We start from the raw sequence: 16,358 nt of genomic DNA, 5'->3' as shown, positions 1-16,358 counted from the left end.
TTCCTGCTCAGTACGACCACAAAGTATGAGACCAGATCTCTGTGCCTCAAATGGCATCGTGCTATTCGCATAGAACATAGGTAAAACGGGATTAAGGATTCTTTAACTTAGCTGTATAGCAGCGGAGCCGACAATCCAAGATAAAAGCAGAAAAATTATTTCGGCGTTTTTCTTCTAGTCCTCACACGACCGCACAATCTGGTAATGTCCACATTCCCCTGGGAGGGCGCTAAATATCGACTCTAGAGAATCCTGGAAGACCCTGCTGCGTAGTTCGGACGCTCAGCTCCAGCTCCGCCTCGTCCCACTGGCTGAAGAGGCCGCCGGGACTTGAGACCTCCCGGCCTGCATCTAAAGCGTTGCCTCCAGCCTCCCCGGTCCAGTGCCGAGGGGCGTGGAGGAATACCATTTTTCGGAAAAGAAAAGTTATTTCCTCCTCCTCCGCTAGGGCGACAGAATGGTTGCGTCACGCTTCAGACTGTCGGGTTTGTTATAACACGGCCGCGTCAATGTGTACCACTGTTATTGCCCCCGTGTGATCAATGTAGACGATGGAGACACGTGGCGAATGTTGGGCGCTTATGATTAGTATCTACTAATTCAGCACCTTTCTGTTGATTTTTTTTTCATCCGGGCAATAGAAATCCTTGAGCCGCTTGTTTCCTTCCTTGAGTTTTCCATTTTGTTGGAGCAGAACGAAAAGGATACAAAGATGACATTGTAATGTAAATAGGAACAGCGAGATGCATGCATCAAGAAAAATGTTAATCTGCCGAGAAACGACCTCTCCAGGAGCCCGCTATGCGATCCACTCCGGTAAACATGTGGCTCCACATGTTTGCATATACATAGAGTGCTTGCCTTTCGGTTGAATAACATTTCGCAATGAATTTCTCTGAACAGCCATTGGCTGCGCGAACAATCTAGGCTCCTGACGCGGTGACGCATGTGCGCAAGCGAACAGCATGCGAGTTCCTTTTTGTGTGCGCGTCTTTTTCTCTTGCGAAGCCCTGACTCACCGGCTCCCGCACAAAAAGTACATAGCAGAAGAGCGAGCGGGAGGCTATAACGATCACGACTACGGCAGCGGCGTTAGAGGGACGACCTACCTTCCATTCTTTTCCTTCTCGCAACATCATCTATGTGCCCTGCTCTCCACTTTCCCACGCTTGGCACATATCATCGCGTAGACGTCGCGTGAAGTGAACGCCCCGAGAGCCGTCTATTCGAGGAAAAACATGCAGGCGGTTGCTGTCACCAAGGTCACGCGAATTCTTCAGCGGATGTTCCAGCGCTTCTTAAGGAAGGTCTCGCATTGGGCTCCGTCCTCTGTATACGGCAGCCACTTTCGCCGGTTTATGCCTCTGGATCCGGACACTACGGCACCGTAAGCGGTAGACAGTCGCACACACCGCTCGCCGAAGGGCAGACGAGACTTGTTTCGCTTCGCTTTCCCAATATTCCAGGCAATTACGGTCTGTCGTAGACATTGCTCTTGCACGCCGAGCTTCTGTGTGCTTGCGTAAACAGCCTGTGAAATTCACTGAAGGGTTTCATCAGGGACTGAAGTCCGGACCCAAGAGACACGCGGAGAGTGATGACTCGTACCCTTGCTGCCGTCTTCTTCTTCACCTGCCTTCTTCTCGAAGGAAGCTTCGTGTTGAGTTCCACGAGTACTCGCTCAAATATATCAAGGGAAGAGTGCATTCCAGACCCGAACGCTTTCCACATCGGTGACAGGGCCCTCTGCCCGTTTGCGAAAGTGATGGACGTCGACCCAAACAGGTTTCCGTCCAGAATATCCACCGTGAAATGCAAGTGCCCTGGAGTCCTGTGCAGCACGCTAGGTGACTTTCGTTGCCGAGAGGTCAAGGAGTCGATGCAGGTAGTGCGTCGCTATCGCAACGGGTCGTTTCGGAACGAGACGATGGAATTCACAGTGTCAACGGATGGAATTCACATGTCACAGTGGGGCAACGGTTTTACGCTGACAAGTAAAAAAGCGTTATAGATTGTGCTTGAAATCTACGAAGAGAGCAACAGCCAACAAACGACGACGCATGGATCAGAGACACAAGAGGCTCACTCGGCTTCTCGTCGCCTGTCTTCTCCCTGTGTGCTCTCCTGCTGGCTGTTGCTGTTTTTGCTCTGTGAACCGACTAGCCTAGATGCATACTCGTCTGCCTGAAATCCAAGCATGAAATTTTTTACCGAAAGTTTAGAACTTCTATGTGGCAGTTTCGGAGTGTGGCGGTTGGGGGCTTCATCCCTGATGACCCAAATAATGTGCATGCGGTTAGTGGTCACAGTAGGATTAAAAAAGCGGGGTACTTGTTCATTTAGGTAGCAGCCACAGTGGTCGTGGAAAAAGTAATGGAGGCCGCGAAGGCCACCTTCGCCCTAGGAATTGTTCAGGAAGGTGCTAAAACAATTCTTAGCGATTTCAAGGCGGCCGATCGCAACTTTGCGAGGGGATTCATCTCCGCCACAGCGTACGAAATTCTAAGCACGTTATCTAAACATAGGAGGGAAGTGGACCTGGTCGGTCCCGGCCCAGGTGGGTGATCCCGGTAATGAAACCGCCCACCAATAAGCTCAGGGTTTTGTCAGCCGAGCAGGTGAGGTGACTTTTCACATGGAAACGCCCCAAATAGAGGCCCTGGACTGTTGTTGTTGTTGTTGCGACTGAAGGAAGGATGAAAAGGAACGTGCACGGACCTGCTCACTGGCTCAGCTGAGCCACACTCGCTCCCACATGCATACAGAAGGGAGTGAAAAGATGTGAGAGGAAAGACTAAAAGAACAGACGCGCGTCGTAACAACCACACCCGCCGAAGCGACGACGCCAGTTGTAACAGATACCCCAATCCCCTTCCTGGACTCGCATGAGATCTTAACGCAATACTAGAGAGAGCTAAGAGTGAGCCTACCTCCTCCGCATGATTCGCTGAGCAGAGAAGCTACCAGGGGGCGGTGGCTGCAGACGTGGCCGCAGCCGAGCCTGGGAACATACGCCAACATATTTGCCGAACTGGCAAACCCGTACTGTTAACTGCGCGGCGAGCATGCCTCAGTGGACCACACAATCTGTGATTGTTGGAAGGATCCGCCTCCGGTAGTTCTGGTTACGTCTCCCTCTCTCGAAAAATGGGAGGCTTTTCTCGCCAACTCAGACCTCAGCGTTGAGTCTAAGGCGGCGGCGAAAGCGCAAGAGGTCGCCGACAGACTACAACTGTCGGTCCCTTGGAGCCGCTCAAGAGACCCAGTAGACCGGCCGTTTGATTTGCTGACAAATAAAGTTGTTGCTCTATCTCGCATTTAGATCAACGTTAAGCTACTTACCGGGGCTGTAAAGTAATATACAGAACTAGAGCAGTTCTTCGGTAGAAAGACTGCCTCTTATTATGGCTCACACCAGTCTAACGCTGCAGAATCTTCTCTTCACAGAAACGGAGAGAGGTCGTATTCATGTTTCATGAGTGTTCCGATAAACGTATTAATACGGTCACGTGCTTGCTTGCAACCAATTTTTTTGGCACTCTTAATCACCGAGGGCCTTGCCTGATTCCCGCAAAGACGAATTAAAGTAGATTGCATGCAGTGGCAGGTGGGCTTGTAGATGCGGGCGAAGGGGTGAAGGGAGGGGAATGTTAACATCCTGAAGCATTTCATTTCCATCTTCTCTGAGGTATGCGGCAGTGGGTGGCTCCTGACTTCTTTCGACCACCAGGGTCTCAGTAACTTGCACTGGCATCCCACAGAACCAGAGTGTTTTTAACTTTGGCCTCCACCAAAACGTGGTCGCTGGAACCAGCATGATTTCACGAGTGGCACTGCAGAAGGGCGCAAAATGTTTCCCCTATATAATTCTGCACATTTTTTTTTTCATACCTGAGGACCACTAGAGTTATGAGTGATATGTGCGTGAAGAACTTACAGGTCGGCAGTCTTTTCAGAGTTCACTGAGCGGTTCGGGGATGTTTTGCTACCTGCCTTCAATAAATTACATACTTTTCAATTATTATTTCCCGTCCGTGCCTTACAGTTCTCCATCTGCGTTTCTTACTTGACTCCTCCTTTGTGAGCGCACAGAAAGTGAAGAATGAAAGGCTGAAAATTTTATTTGCAAAGAAAAAAAAGAATGGTGAGGTGCATGGCTAAGATAAAATAAATCTGCGGAAAAACGACCTTGCCAAGGGGCGCTGTGTCAGCAACTCCGGTAAACATGTGGTTGCTCACATTCTCCTATGCTGTGTTTCCACTTCGGTGGACTACATTTGCGCAATGTGTTTCTGTGAAGAGCCACTGGCTACGCAGGCAATCCTGGCTGCTCAAGCGGCGAAAGGCGCTGAACTTCCTTTTTGGATGCTCGTCTCTTATTCCGACGGCGCCCTGATTCCTCGGCTTCTATATAAGGGGTACATCTGAGAAGAGCGAGCAGGAGGCTAGTTCTGTTGCTGATACGACGGCGGCGTTAAAGGGAGAACCACTCCCTCCCTTCCTTTCACTCTTGTGACGTCCTCTAGATACTCCGCTTTCAACTTAACGAGGTCAGGCGATAGCCAGATTTCTTTAGCCGCTAGCTCTTCAGCAGATCGGCTAGCCTTTCGAAGACGGGCGGCGGCGTCTTCGTCTGTACACGACGAGCCATTTTCGCCGGTTGATGCTCGTTAGTCTGATTGCTACAGTACCGTAAGTGGAGGCCCCGAAGAGCTGATGGGGCTGTTGTGTTGGTCCACTCTCCGAGCAGACCTTTCTTGCCTGTCGCAGGCATCACTTTTGCTCTTCGCCGTTCTGTGCGCTTATTTGCGCAATTAATCCATTGTGTCATCGCTAAGTACACTTCAAGCCCAAGATACGAGCTGTGAACGATGGCGCATGCCGTTGCTGCAGCCGTCTTCTTCGTGTGGCTTTTCCTCGAAGTGGACTCCACGTTCATTTCAACGGTGACTCGCTCCAATCGCTCCAAGATATCAGCGAAGGACTGCGTTCCGGACCCGCAGTCTTTCAGCATCGGTGACAGGGCCCTCTGCACGTTTACCAGAGTTATGGACGTCGACCCATACAGATTTCCGGCCCGCATACCCACCGTGAGGTGCAAGTGCCCTGGACGCCTGTGCAGCCGGCTTGGTGACTTTCGTTGCCGCGAGGTCAAGGAGTCGATGCAGGTAGTGCGTTGCGGTAGCAACGGGTCGTTTCGAAACGAGACGGTGGAATTCACAGTGTCTTGTGTTTGTGCTCTCACCCGTAGTCAAAGAAGCAACTATGGCTCCTCCAGGATTGGGGGCCCTATCCCGAGGGGCGGCGTTAACGTGATTGGGCGCAGGTGAAGTTCGCGCGACACTACGATTGCGTCACGCTTCAGGGTTGACGTTGTCGGGAAATATTTTGTTGTAGTAGAGCAAAGTTAGTGTGTGCCTGTGTTAATGTGTTAATGTCTTTGAGGAAGAAATGGCCTTGGGCAGGGCATCCCTTAGCAAAAACTAATACGTTTGGAATATACGGTGAAGTATTTAAAATGTATTTTAAACATATTTTGTATTCATGAATGCACTAAAAATATGTCGGAAATACGTTTCTGAAATTTCATGCTCGGTATTCGAAATATATTTTTAAAATGTGCCAAAAATACCTCACTTAAAGCATACTTCGAGCACTTTTCAAATACGTGAAAAAATATGTATGCAGTTTTAGCATCTTGTCAGTGTATTAAAAGTGTATTTCCGGAAATATGAAATTAATTCATCGAAAGTATACTTCAATTCTAGAAAACGGGCAGCCCTTGTAAACGTATATGTATGCAGTTTTAGCATCTTGTCAATGTATTAAAAGTGAATATTCGTAAACATAAAATTAATTCATCCGAAATATACTTCAATTCTAACAAACGAGCAGTCCTTTTAAACGTATTTGCAGACTTCTAGCTGCCGTTGAACAGTCGAGTGCTCGAAATCGCGTTTCGGGAAATGGCTTTTGCGTGTCGTCAATGTATTTGAAATGTACTTCCGTAAATACGCAATTAATTCGTCCAAAGAACACTGACATTCTAGCAAATTGGCTGTCCGCATTAGCATGTTTGCAGCGCACTACAATCGTTGAACAATCTAATGCTCAAAATCGAGTTCCGGGACATCGCATTTTGGTGCTGGCCATCTATTTAAAGTGTACTTTCGTAAATACGCAATTAATCCGTCTGAAGTATATTTAAATTCTAACAAATGGGTTGTCCGCGTAAACAGATTTGCATTACACTTCAAGCTACCGTGGAACAATCTAGGGCTCGAAATGACGTATCAGCGAAGAGTGAAAACTTTCCATTTCTTGTCATCCTTTCGTTTATGGTAACTTCTAGCAGGAAGGTGATCACCACTTATACCCCTGCTACACGGGCGCTTCGAATGCCTTCCAGCCGAATGTCATCTAACGATGCTACACGTGTTCTGTCTAAGGGAGTTCTTGAAGATAATATTACGCCAATGAATATTAACCGCGTCAGCATGAAATTTCCCCGGGAGTGTGCCGATGAGGACGACTGCACTCATGCTGTTGTTTACATCGCTTGTTTACCTAACATAAAACGCAACCTGCGCTTTCGTTCTATTAAACAATCTGTTTTCTTTTTTACTGGTTGTACTCGTGCTTGTTTACGCAGTGCGACAATGTGTGGGAAGCGATGATGCGATCGCACGCCTGAGAAAGCCGGATTGTTGGCATCGCGCAGGACTGGCGCTTCTCGCTTCTTGTCCCGGCTTTCTCCGACGTGACCAGTACTTTTTTTTAAACTACTTTATCCAGAAGTATGTCTGGCGACTGTTCGCTTTAACTGAAACGGCATAACTTGTTATCCACAAGCTAGCGACGGCGACTACTGCTGCTGGCCGTAAAGCACGGCTCGGCAGTCTGGGTCACACCGGCGATTCCCGTTCATCGTACGCGTGCCCTGCGATGTAAGCAATAGTTGATTTCAGGTCACTGTTGCCAAAACTACACCTGGTGACCATTTGCATACCCTAAAGCTTGTGATTCGCTCTTCACAACCGCCGAAATCACAGATCCAACCCTGCGAACTCGCTGGGCCTAGCCGTCGCGAAACGGAACAGAGCCGTCGTCGATTGAAATTGATTTGGCAAGCGCTTATCGCTGGTGAGTGTTCAGGTGTGCACACGTGAAATATAGCCGTTCGTTTCGCTCACTTAGAAGCGCGAGCATATACACACCGCCGCCTCATCACCGTGCTCTAGCTCGCTCAGCCGCCGACAAGGCTGACCGTCCGCCGACCGGATTCGTCGGTGTCGTTGGCCTGAAAAACGTGTCTCTCTAGAATCATATTATAGTAAACTAGATATTTCACTATAATTACATGCTGTTGTTCAGCGTGATATATACTGTCGTTGTCGGACGAGTGTGACCGCCGTCGTCGTCGTCGCTGTACACTGAAAACGAGCTGAGGCTTTCGAATGCGTTTCGAAAGTGTCGTGCAGCACCGCGGCAGTCCGTCGAGTCCGAATTTCATTCCTATTCTCGAATGTCATTCCACTCAATGTCATTCGAACATTTCCGTGTGAGAACGTGATTGCATTATACCAGCAAAAGCGCCTTGGGTACTTCTGGGTCCGAATAAACCAGCGGAAAGGACCCCGTCTGGCAGGGCAGACCGGCTCCCTTACACGCCCATGTATCTGTTGGTTGACAGTTCGACTCCTGACCTGGGCCTGACGCAAGTTTCAACTAGCAATTCCGTTCTCAATTAACCCCAGATTCGAACGCGACCAGTAGGGTACTTCTGCGGTAATTTCGCAGCCCACAGTATTTGCGCAAAAAAAGGCCTCACCGAGCAAAATAGTGCGTCGCTTTCGCTGGGTATATATACCGCTAGCCAAGGATAGCGTTTGTCGTAGGATTTGTTGTTTGCTGTGTCACTGTCGTCTTGGTATGCTGTGTGTAGGTATCTGCCGTTCCCAACTTCCCATTCAATCACATGACCTTATAATATAAGACTGCTGATTAATGATAAATACCCGTGTACGATTTGTTCTCCAGTTGAACAATCAACCCGTGTCATTCCATGGAGCCGCCCAGTAGACTTTTTTTAAGCCCGAGTAAACACATTTTTAATGTATTAAATGTATATATTTAGTATATTTCTAATGCATATTTTTATTATATTTTTAATGCATTATAAATATGCTAAGTGGGCAAAAATGTACTTATTTAAGAACGTTTAAAATATTATTCCTAGGATACTTAGAAAGCATTCGTATTGCAGTTCAAGCCTAGGGACAAAAAAAAATGCGAAATAAATATGAAATTAATACAATACGTTTGAAATGCATTTTTAGCACATCCTCTTTTTCGCTAAGGGATGTAATGCGAAGGCAAAATAATCACTAGTCCTTGAGGGTAACGGAGTGGGTTCCAAGAGAAGGCATGCGTGGCAGGGACGGGAGAAAGATGGGTGGGCGGATGAGAATAAGAAGTTGGCGGGTACACGGTGGGCACAGCTGGCAAAGGACAGCGTTAATTGGAGAGACATGGGCGAGGCCCATGCCCTGCAGTGGGCGTAGTCAGGTTAGTTATAATGATGGTAATGACTTACGCTCACGATGAAGACTCGTGGCAAATCTTGTGCTTGGGATTATCAGTCTGCAATTTTTTACTTCATGCATGAAGGCAAATGATCGTGTTCTATAACGGAATACAGACGGTTAGCTTTAGTTTTGTTACTTTGCGGGTTTTTTTATTTTTATTACATTAAATATTCCTTTTATTACTTATTACCGATTACACATGACAAATTTGTTACTTCCGTTGCATGTATTTAGCGCCACTTCTGGAACCTGTAAGAAGCTTGAGGCGCCGGCGCCGCAACACTATCGACACGTATTCTTGCCGCGCCAAAAATTTCTAGTTACGTTGTTTCTTGATTACATTGTTAGATATGAGTATAGTGCGTGTATGACGACCACAGTGTCAATAAACATACGGCCTTATGTTACCTTTCTCTGCTGAGCGAACGATTTCTCAAACAATCGGGTTAAACTCAACTGCTACGCAAAATGCGCCTTTTAACACAGCGCCGGTATAGTTACTGCTGTTCCTTTCGTAAAAACTATCCGGTGGCTCTCTTTCAAGTGACTCTAGCTCTCATTTCCACCGTTCACTCGGTCCCGTCGAGGGGAACGCGTGAAAGCACGGAATCGGCGGCGTTTCGATGGAGGCGAAACGCAAAAGGCGCCCGTGTGCTGTGCGACGTCAGTGCACGTTAAAGGTGCACTGAAGAGGAATCTGAACTCGTCTTTTTGCCGCGGGAACTCAATCTACACGTTCCGAGCATTCTTAGAAACTGCGATTTATTGCCCCGTGTGGCCGATTTCCCTAATTAAATCGAATTAACGTCCGGCTCCCGCCTTTTTTTTTTTATTCTTCCTCGTACGGTGGGCGGAGTCGACCAACGCGGGGAGTGCCTTTCACCCAGTCCCGTGGCGGCTTGCTGCTCTGCCATCGGCGGAGTAATACGTAGTAGTCCGTAGAAGCAAATAGTCCGCGTGTATTTTTATTTCTTCAGGCTTATTTTGCGGTTATATTATCTGAAAATGAAACTATTTGTTCACAGAAACCTAAAAAACAAAATGAAGCGAAAGCAAAGCCTCCACGGAGCTGGCCGAAGGGCACTCCACGCGTTGGTCGACTCCGCCCACCGTACGAGGGAGAATTCAAAAAAAAAAAAAGGCGGGAGCCGGACGTTAATTCGATTTAATTAGGAAAATCGGCCACACAGGGAAATAAGTCGCAGTTTCTAAGTATGGTAGCAACGTGTAGGTCGAGTTCCCGCGGCAAAAAGACGAGTTAAGATTCCTCTTCAGTGCACTTTTAAGATCCGCAGGTAGTCGAAATTATTCCGGAGACCTCCACTACGGCACCAGTTAACTTGAAACACTTATCCTGGTCACGGCACCAGTTAACTTGAAACACTGATCATCCTGGTCACGGCACCAGTTAAGTTTCTTCTCCGGATCGTCGTCGGAATGCCCTGTTGGTATGATCGAATGCTGGGCACTTTACGTCTTCTCCACTCGTCCGACAACACGTTGCTAGTTGGGGCAGCCACTCCCAGCTTTTTGACAGATATTAGTGTGGGCTTAAAAATAAATAAGAAAAAAGTGCCCTGCCCGCACCGAGCTTTTTGACAGACAAAACTTATTTATTGAAAACGAGACCAAAAGTAAAGGCAACAGGAGAAAAGGGCGGTTAAAAGAAAGGCTGTAGAAAAGCGGCCGAGACTGTGACGCGGCGCGCCCCCCTCCGCTCTTTGTTTGCAGCAGGTTTTTTAATACCTTCGATAATTGGGCGCAGCTTTATTAAATCTGCTCTCACCCAATTTCAACCAATACTGCTGCAATGGCACTGTACATACAAGTGGGCGAAGCCCAGTGCTCGCTAGAGCCCGACTCTAGAGGCGCCAGTAAAGTTTACTGTTTAGCTAGACAGTCGGAGTTTTCAGGAGTCGCCGACCTTACTTACCCCCACCCACTTGAGAGCTAATCTCTTTTCAATAGGAAACAGTCGTCGACCCCTTTTGCGACCCCGAGAGGGCTGTTCGCGGTCTTACTCCCCGTTTCCCGCGGCTTGGACAGGCGCGACGCGCTGCCACCATTCCTAACCCCTCCAGACTTCCGACGGACGTGCACGGTAGGGGGAAATTAGCCACTGGCGCCGTGGGCTTCTAGCTTAACAGCACCACTTTCTATCTTTCTGCTTTCACTCCTACCTTCCTGCCTTCCCTTACGGCGCGGTTCGGATGTGAGACAATTACTGCTCCGTTTCCCTTCCTCCAAAATCAGTTTTCAATTTTCACACGAGCACTTTTCGCCTCCATCGAAACGCGGCGGCCACTGAGCCACCGAAGAGAGCAGAGTCTAATGGTGCTACGTCGCCAAACTAGCAAACGACGTCATTTACAGGCACCTTCCATAGCGCGACAGGCTTCCAAACACTCGGGGCTTTCACTGCGACCTGCTACATGCGTTAGATGTTGCTTAAACGAGTTTAGTTGGTCAAATGTTTAGGGGAAACCCTCAAGGTGGAGTAAATTTGTAATAAGTGAGTAATTACTCATTGGCATCCACCCGAGCGCAGCCATACGGCTACAAAGGAAAGCTATACAGCTTTCTCAGAAACTGCGTAGTTAAAGAAAAATTCGTCCTGGTCCAGGGTTCGAACCCGGGACCACCGCTTCAGCGGAGCAGTCGCTCTACCAACTGAGCTAACCGGGTAGGGCGAGAGCGAATTGATCAATAACTCGAAGTGGGAACAGTGTTGGTCAAATGTTTAAGGGAATCCCCCAAGGTGGAGTAAATTTGTAATAAGGGAGTAATTACTCATTCGCATACACCCGAGCGCAGCCATACGGCTACAAGGAAAGCTATACAGCTTTGTCAGAAACTTCGTAGTTAAAATTTTGTCCTGGTCCGGGGTTCGAACCCGGGACCACCGCTTCACCGGAGCAGTCGCTCTACCAATTGAGCTAACCGGGTCGGCAAGCTAAACATTTGACCAACACTGTTCCCACTTCGAGTTATTGATCAATTCGCTCTCGCCGTACCATAAGCTTGCTGTCCCGGTTAGCTCAGTTGGTAGAGCGACTGCTCCTTTGAAGCGGTGGACCCGGGTTCGAACCTCGGACAAGGACGAATTTTTCGTTAACTACGAAGTTTCTGAGAAAGCTGTATAGCTTTCCTTTGTAGCCGTATGGCTGCGCTCGGGTGGATGCCAGTGAGTAATTACTCATTTATTTCTTAAACGAGTTTCAAAAAATGTTGTTGGTAAGAACGTCAGTCGGAATCAGCCATGAAGCTCTCAATGACGCAGAAAGGAGCCGTGAAAAAAAAATACGATAAAGGTGGGAGTAAAAGAAGGAAGAAAGAAAGAGGAGTGTATTGGGGGGGGGGGCACCACCGGCACCTCGGAATGCCGTGGCACCTCTTTCTCTTTTAGTTTACGCCCAATTTCCTGCTCAGTACGAGCACAAGGTGCTCGTATTGAGACTGGATCTCTGTGCCTCAAATGGCATCGTGCTATTCGCATAGAACATAGGTAAAACGGGATTAAGGTTGGTTTGGTTTGGTTAATTGGGTTTAACGTCCCAAAGCGACTAAGGCTATGAGAGACGCCGTAGTGGAGGGCTCCGGAAATTTCGACCACCTGGGGTTCTTTAACGGGCACTGACATCGCACAGTACACGGGCCTCTAGAATTTCTCCTCCAAAGAAATTCAACCGCCGCGGCCGGGATCGAACCCGCGTCCGCTGCTATACAGCTAAGTTAAAGAATCCTTAACGGGATTAAGGATTCTTTAACTTAGCTGTATAGCAGCGGAGCCGACAATCCAAGATAAAAGCAGAAAAGCCGCCGCGGTGGCTCAGCGGTTATGGTGCTCCGCTGCTGACCCAAAAGACGCGGGTTCGATCCCGGCCGCGGCGGCTAGAATTTCTTTGGATGAGAAATTCTAGAGGCCCGTGTACTGTGCGATGTCAGTGCACGTTAAAGAACCCCAGGTGGTCGAAATTTCGGGAGCTCTCCACTACGGCGTCTCTCATAGCCTTAGTCGCTTTGGGACGTTAAACACCATAAACCAAACCAAACCAAACCAAAAGCAGGAAAATTATTTCGGCGTTTTTTTTCTAGTCCTCACACGACCGCACAATCTGGGAATGTCCAAATTCCTCTGGGAGGGAGCTAAATATCGGCTCTAAAGAATCCTGGGAGACCCTGCTGCGTAGTTCTTGCCCTGAGCTCCAGCTCCGCCCCGTCAGACTGGCTGAAGAGGCCGCCGGGACCCAAGACCTCCCGGCCTGCTTCTAAAGCGGTGCCTCCAGCCTCCACGGCCTAGTGCCGATGGGCGTGGAGGAATACCATTTTTCGGAAAACAAAAGCTATTTCCTCCTCCTCTAGAGCTATAAAACACAAACCATGCCTCAAGGACAGGACTGCGCTGCATAGCCAGATCTGTCCAAGAACGGACTATGGCGTTGCGCGACTTACCTGCAAGCAAGAATATAAACAATAAGGTAGGCGCTCGAAAAGAGCGGCACTTAACCCTTTCGCCGAGAGTTGCCGGTGTTTCTCGCAATATGGCCAATGAGGAGGCAATCGGTGCGCACCGTGATGCAATGGCGACAAAACCAAGGACGCGCGCAGCTGTTTTCTGAAATGATGGAGAATTCGCATACGTAGACTCACTTCTGACTTGCGCTTGCATACGGAGTAGGAATGCTTTGCGAACACTTTCCAGGGGGAGTCAAATGGCGGTAAGCAATTGGTCTAATTGTCCGCTTGCTGGCTCGAGCTGAGTGGCGCGCAACGAGTAGACTGTGCTGCGTTCAGCTCTCTCACCTCTTCGCTTCAGAACCAACATTCGCATCGATTGACCAGAGCCATAGGCCTAGCTGAACGTGGTGCGGTGATCCGGTGTGTCACCGCGGCCAGCTACCACATCATACACTACTTCCATGCTGTTGTTGCGCTGCTTCATGCAACAGATAATTGTGGAAAAACACCGCGCGAAAAAACTTCTTGGTGGGTACATCGGAGGCTCATTTCTGTAAAAAGTAGCAAAGCTAACGCCTTGTGTTTTCTTCGATAGAAAGGAGCTGTAATGAGAGAAAGAATCACGATTTTTAGTGCGGGTGCTAGTCTGTACTCAGGTTGAGAAAATTGACAGGGCCACTCAATTGATAATAAAAAAATGACTGGCGGTTTAGCATTGATGAGCGCTATATATTGTGCTGAAGGACAGTTTTTTCCACGTCGACACCACAACCACGTGCGCGATTGAGGTGTGCACTGACCCAGTGTGCCGTTTATGCGCGTCTTCAATTTTTTCACAGTAAATGCCTTTTTCCCCCAATGTACACCGGCGGCCTATGTTCCTGTGCAGCGTTTCTGTAGCATTCTTGGTAACGCCAGTGCGTATTGCTCTAGTACCGTGTTTATGCCACAATGTTGTCCACGCCAACGCATGCAGCTCACATCTCACTGTCAAAACCACCACATAACTCGAAGCGAGAATATTAGTTTTAGAGCGGTATTAATTGATGAAGAAGACAATGTGCGATCCACAGGGCGAGAGTATGTTGCAGTCTAACGCGAGGCGTGCTCGGCTGCGGCGATAGCTTATAATACTCTCGCAATAATAATAAAAAAAAAAGATAGCCCAGTGTTTTCGCACAGTGGCCAGCGAAGCTGATCTGTTCGCGCCACTGCGGATTCGAATCCCAATTGCGGATATTCATTTGACGTATTTTAGCCATTTATTTCACTTGGCCCACACCCACAAACATAGCAAGATCTTGCTCAAAGTTTACCCATCGGAATATGGCTTTCGCGCTAATAAAGTACATTGGTCAGCATATAAAAACGCTTGTAAATGTATGCGTAAAATGTTCGGCGCGCAAGTCGCGTCAAAATAACAGGAACCCGCATTTTGACCTGCACGTTTAAAACTTTCAACACTGATGTCTCACAAAGCCACAAAGGTTAAAGGAGGAACCATGGCTTGCGGTGGAGGCTGCACCGATCAATGCACCCTCACCTCTACAAGAACTGCACCCGCTGCGGTCTGCGCCTTCCGCGCACCCCAGTGACGCTCTTACAACTGATTACTCTGGTGAGGAAGTACTAACCAATAAATCTGATGCAGGGTTCCCATCCTCGAACAATTTTTTGTATACCGGAACGCGAAATAAGCGTGGATTTCACGAGATTGATATTTACATACGGTACCAGATAAATGATATCCCAAAACCGAGCGCCCTTAGTGCAAGTGAAAAAACTCCTAATATGTAGTAGGTTGACAAGCAAACTTATACATTTCCTTGTCAAAGACTGCAAGAGACACGAACACCTGTCTTATACAACCTTATACACTTAAAGTTACGGGATTAACACACGAGAGCGGTGCAAACGCTCGCACGAGGCAAGCTTTGCACGAAACCGGTTCATTCACTTGAACTTCGCAGCTTGTCCAAAGTTATCTCTGTCTTGAGGTCGGTTGCCCCCGCTCTGTGCTAGGCTAAACTTGCTAACGACGCACACACATGACGTGGTCAAGTCCACTGTCTTCTCGGTCAAATCCGAAGCTTTACCTGCCCCGCCCACGCGGTACGCCACCTTAAACGTGCTCCGCACCTCCTGACAGCGAAAGTCACCCTTTTCGCTGCAGATGCTGCCTGGACAGTTGCACTTCACCAGAGGAAGTTCCGCAGGGATTCGGCTCGGGTCCACGTCGACGGTCATCGTGAATGGGCAGGTGGCGCGGTCGCCGATTTCGGGGGCTTGTGGAACCGGTGTGCAGGCGCCGCTGGCAGACACTTCGAGCTTAACAATCGTGCTCAATCCGCCGATCAGGAAGCAAGCGATGACGAAGACCGTACAACGCATCTTGAGGTGATGGCTTAGCTACGGACTGGGAACTCTAGAAACGATTCAGCTTCTCGGGGAAGAAACACTAGCGCTGAGAGTTGAAGCAATTCAAGAACCCAAATCGTTGCTGGACCCGCAACTTCAGCACATGAAGTAGGTAGCCACGAGAAGTGACTGGCACACGGTTTGACGCTTGACGGTGAAAACAAAGCCTGTCTTGCGTTGTTCACGTCAACACAAAGAGTCTCCGGAAGGTATATTAATCCTGTTTGGAGATGTGCCGTCTCTCGTCGCACATCACGTAAACGCGTGTACAGATCCTAGGCGCGCACTAGACATCGGCCCTCCACTTTGCAGAGACAAATTCACAAACACTGGCAGCGCTGAAAAACACCGCACGTCTCCACATGCGCGATGTCTAGAGACTGCCGCGCTGGTTCTGTCGGCGTTCTTCTTTTATTCGCAGCCTCACAGCTACGCAAGGAGGAGGAGTGTCCGAACTTACGAGCGCCTAACCTTGCCGTAATGGCTCACCTGACCGGTTTGTACCCGGGAGAAAAACAGACGTTTCAGACTTTCGTGGAACAGGAAGGAGAGCCAGCTGGAGCTGCGCCTTCTACGGGGTGCCGTACCTTCGACTCCGCCAAGCGTGCCGTCTTGTTTTCGTGCCGGTACTCTTTTGTTAGTTTTACTTTCCCCTTCTCAGCGCCGCTGTTTGCTTTGATGAACGCGAGACGGCAAGCTAATGCGTTATGGTCGTAGGGCATTACGCTGGAGTGAACGGCGTCATTTTCGTGCCTCAAGGGGTGTTAAATGTAGGCCGAGAACGCAAATTAAATACGTCTTTGGCGGAGAAGAGAACACTTTTTTTAATTTAGATTTGAAAAACCATTTCCGACCTGCAGACATGAATTGTAAACAACTTGAGGCCTTCTTAAC

General features: G+C 48.7%; 1 protein-coding gene across 1 annotated transcript in view; it reads left to right on the top strand.

Moving 5' to 3' along the window:
* Positions 1-4,871: 4,871 nt before the first annotated feature.
* LOC149335992 (uncharacterized) overlaps positions 4,872-16,358 on the top strand; it is a 40,114-nt gene continuing 28,627 nt past the window's right edge. The window contains exon 1 of the mRNA XM_089554055.1: positions 4,872-5,168. Within this exon, the coding sequence (XP_089410181.1) occupies positions 4,872-5,168 (297 nt within the window). The remainder of the gene's footprint in view (positions 5,169-16,358) is intronic.

The sequence above is a fragment of the Amblyomma mixtum genome, chromosome 7 (assembly GCF_055824585.1).
Source record: "Amblyomma mixtum isolate Tamu chromosome 7, ASM5582458v1, whole genome shotgun sequence".
Lineage (NCBI taxonomy): Eukaryota > Metazoa > Arthropoda > Arachnida > Ixodida > Ixodidae > Amblyomma > Amblyomma mixtum.
The sequence above is the reverse complement of the archived record's forward strand: the minus strand, read 5'-3'. Positions and strand labels throughout refer to the sequence as shown.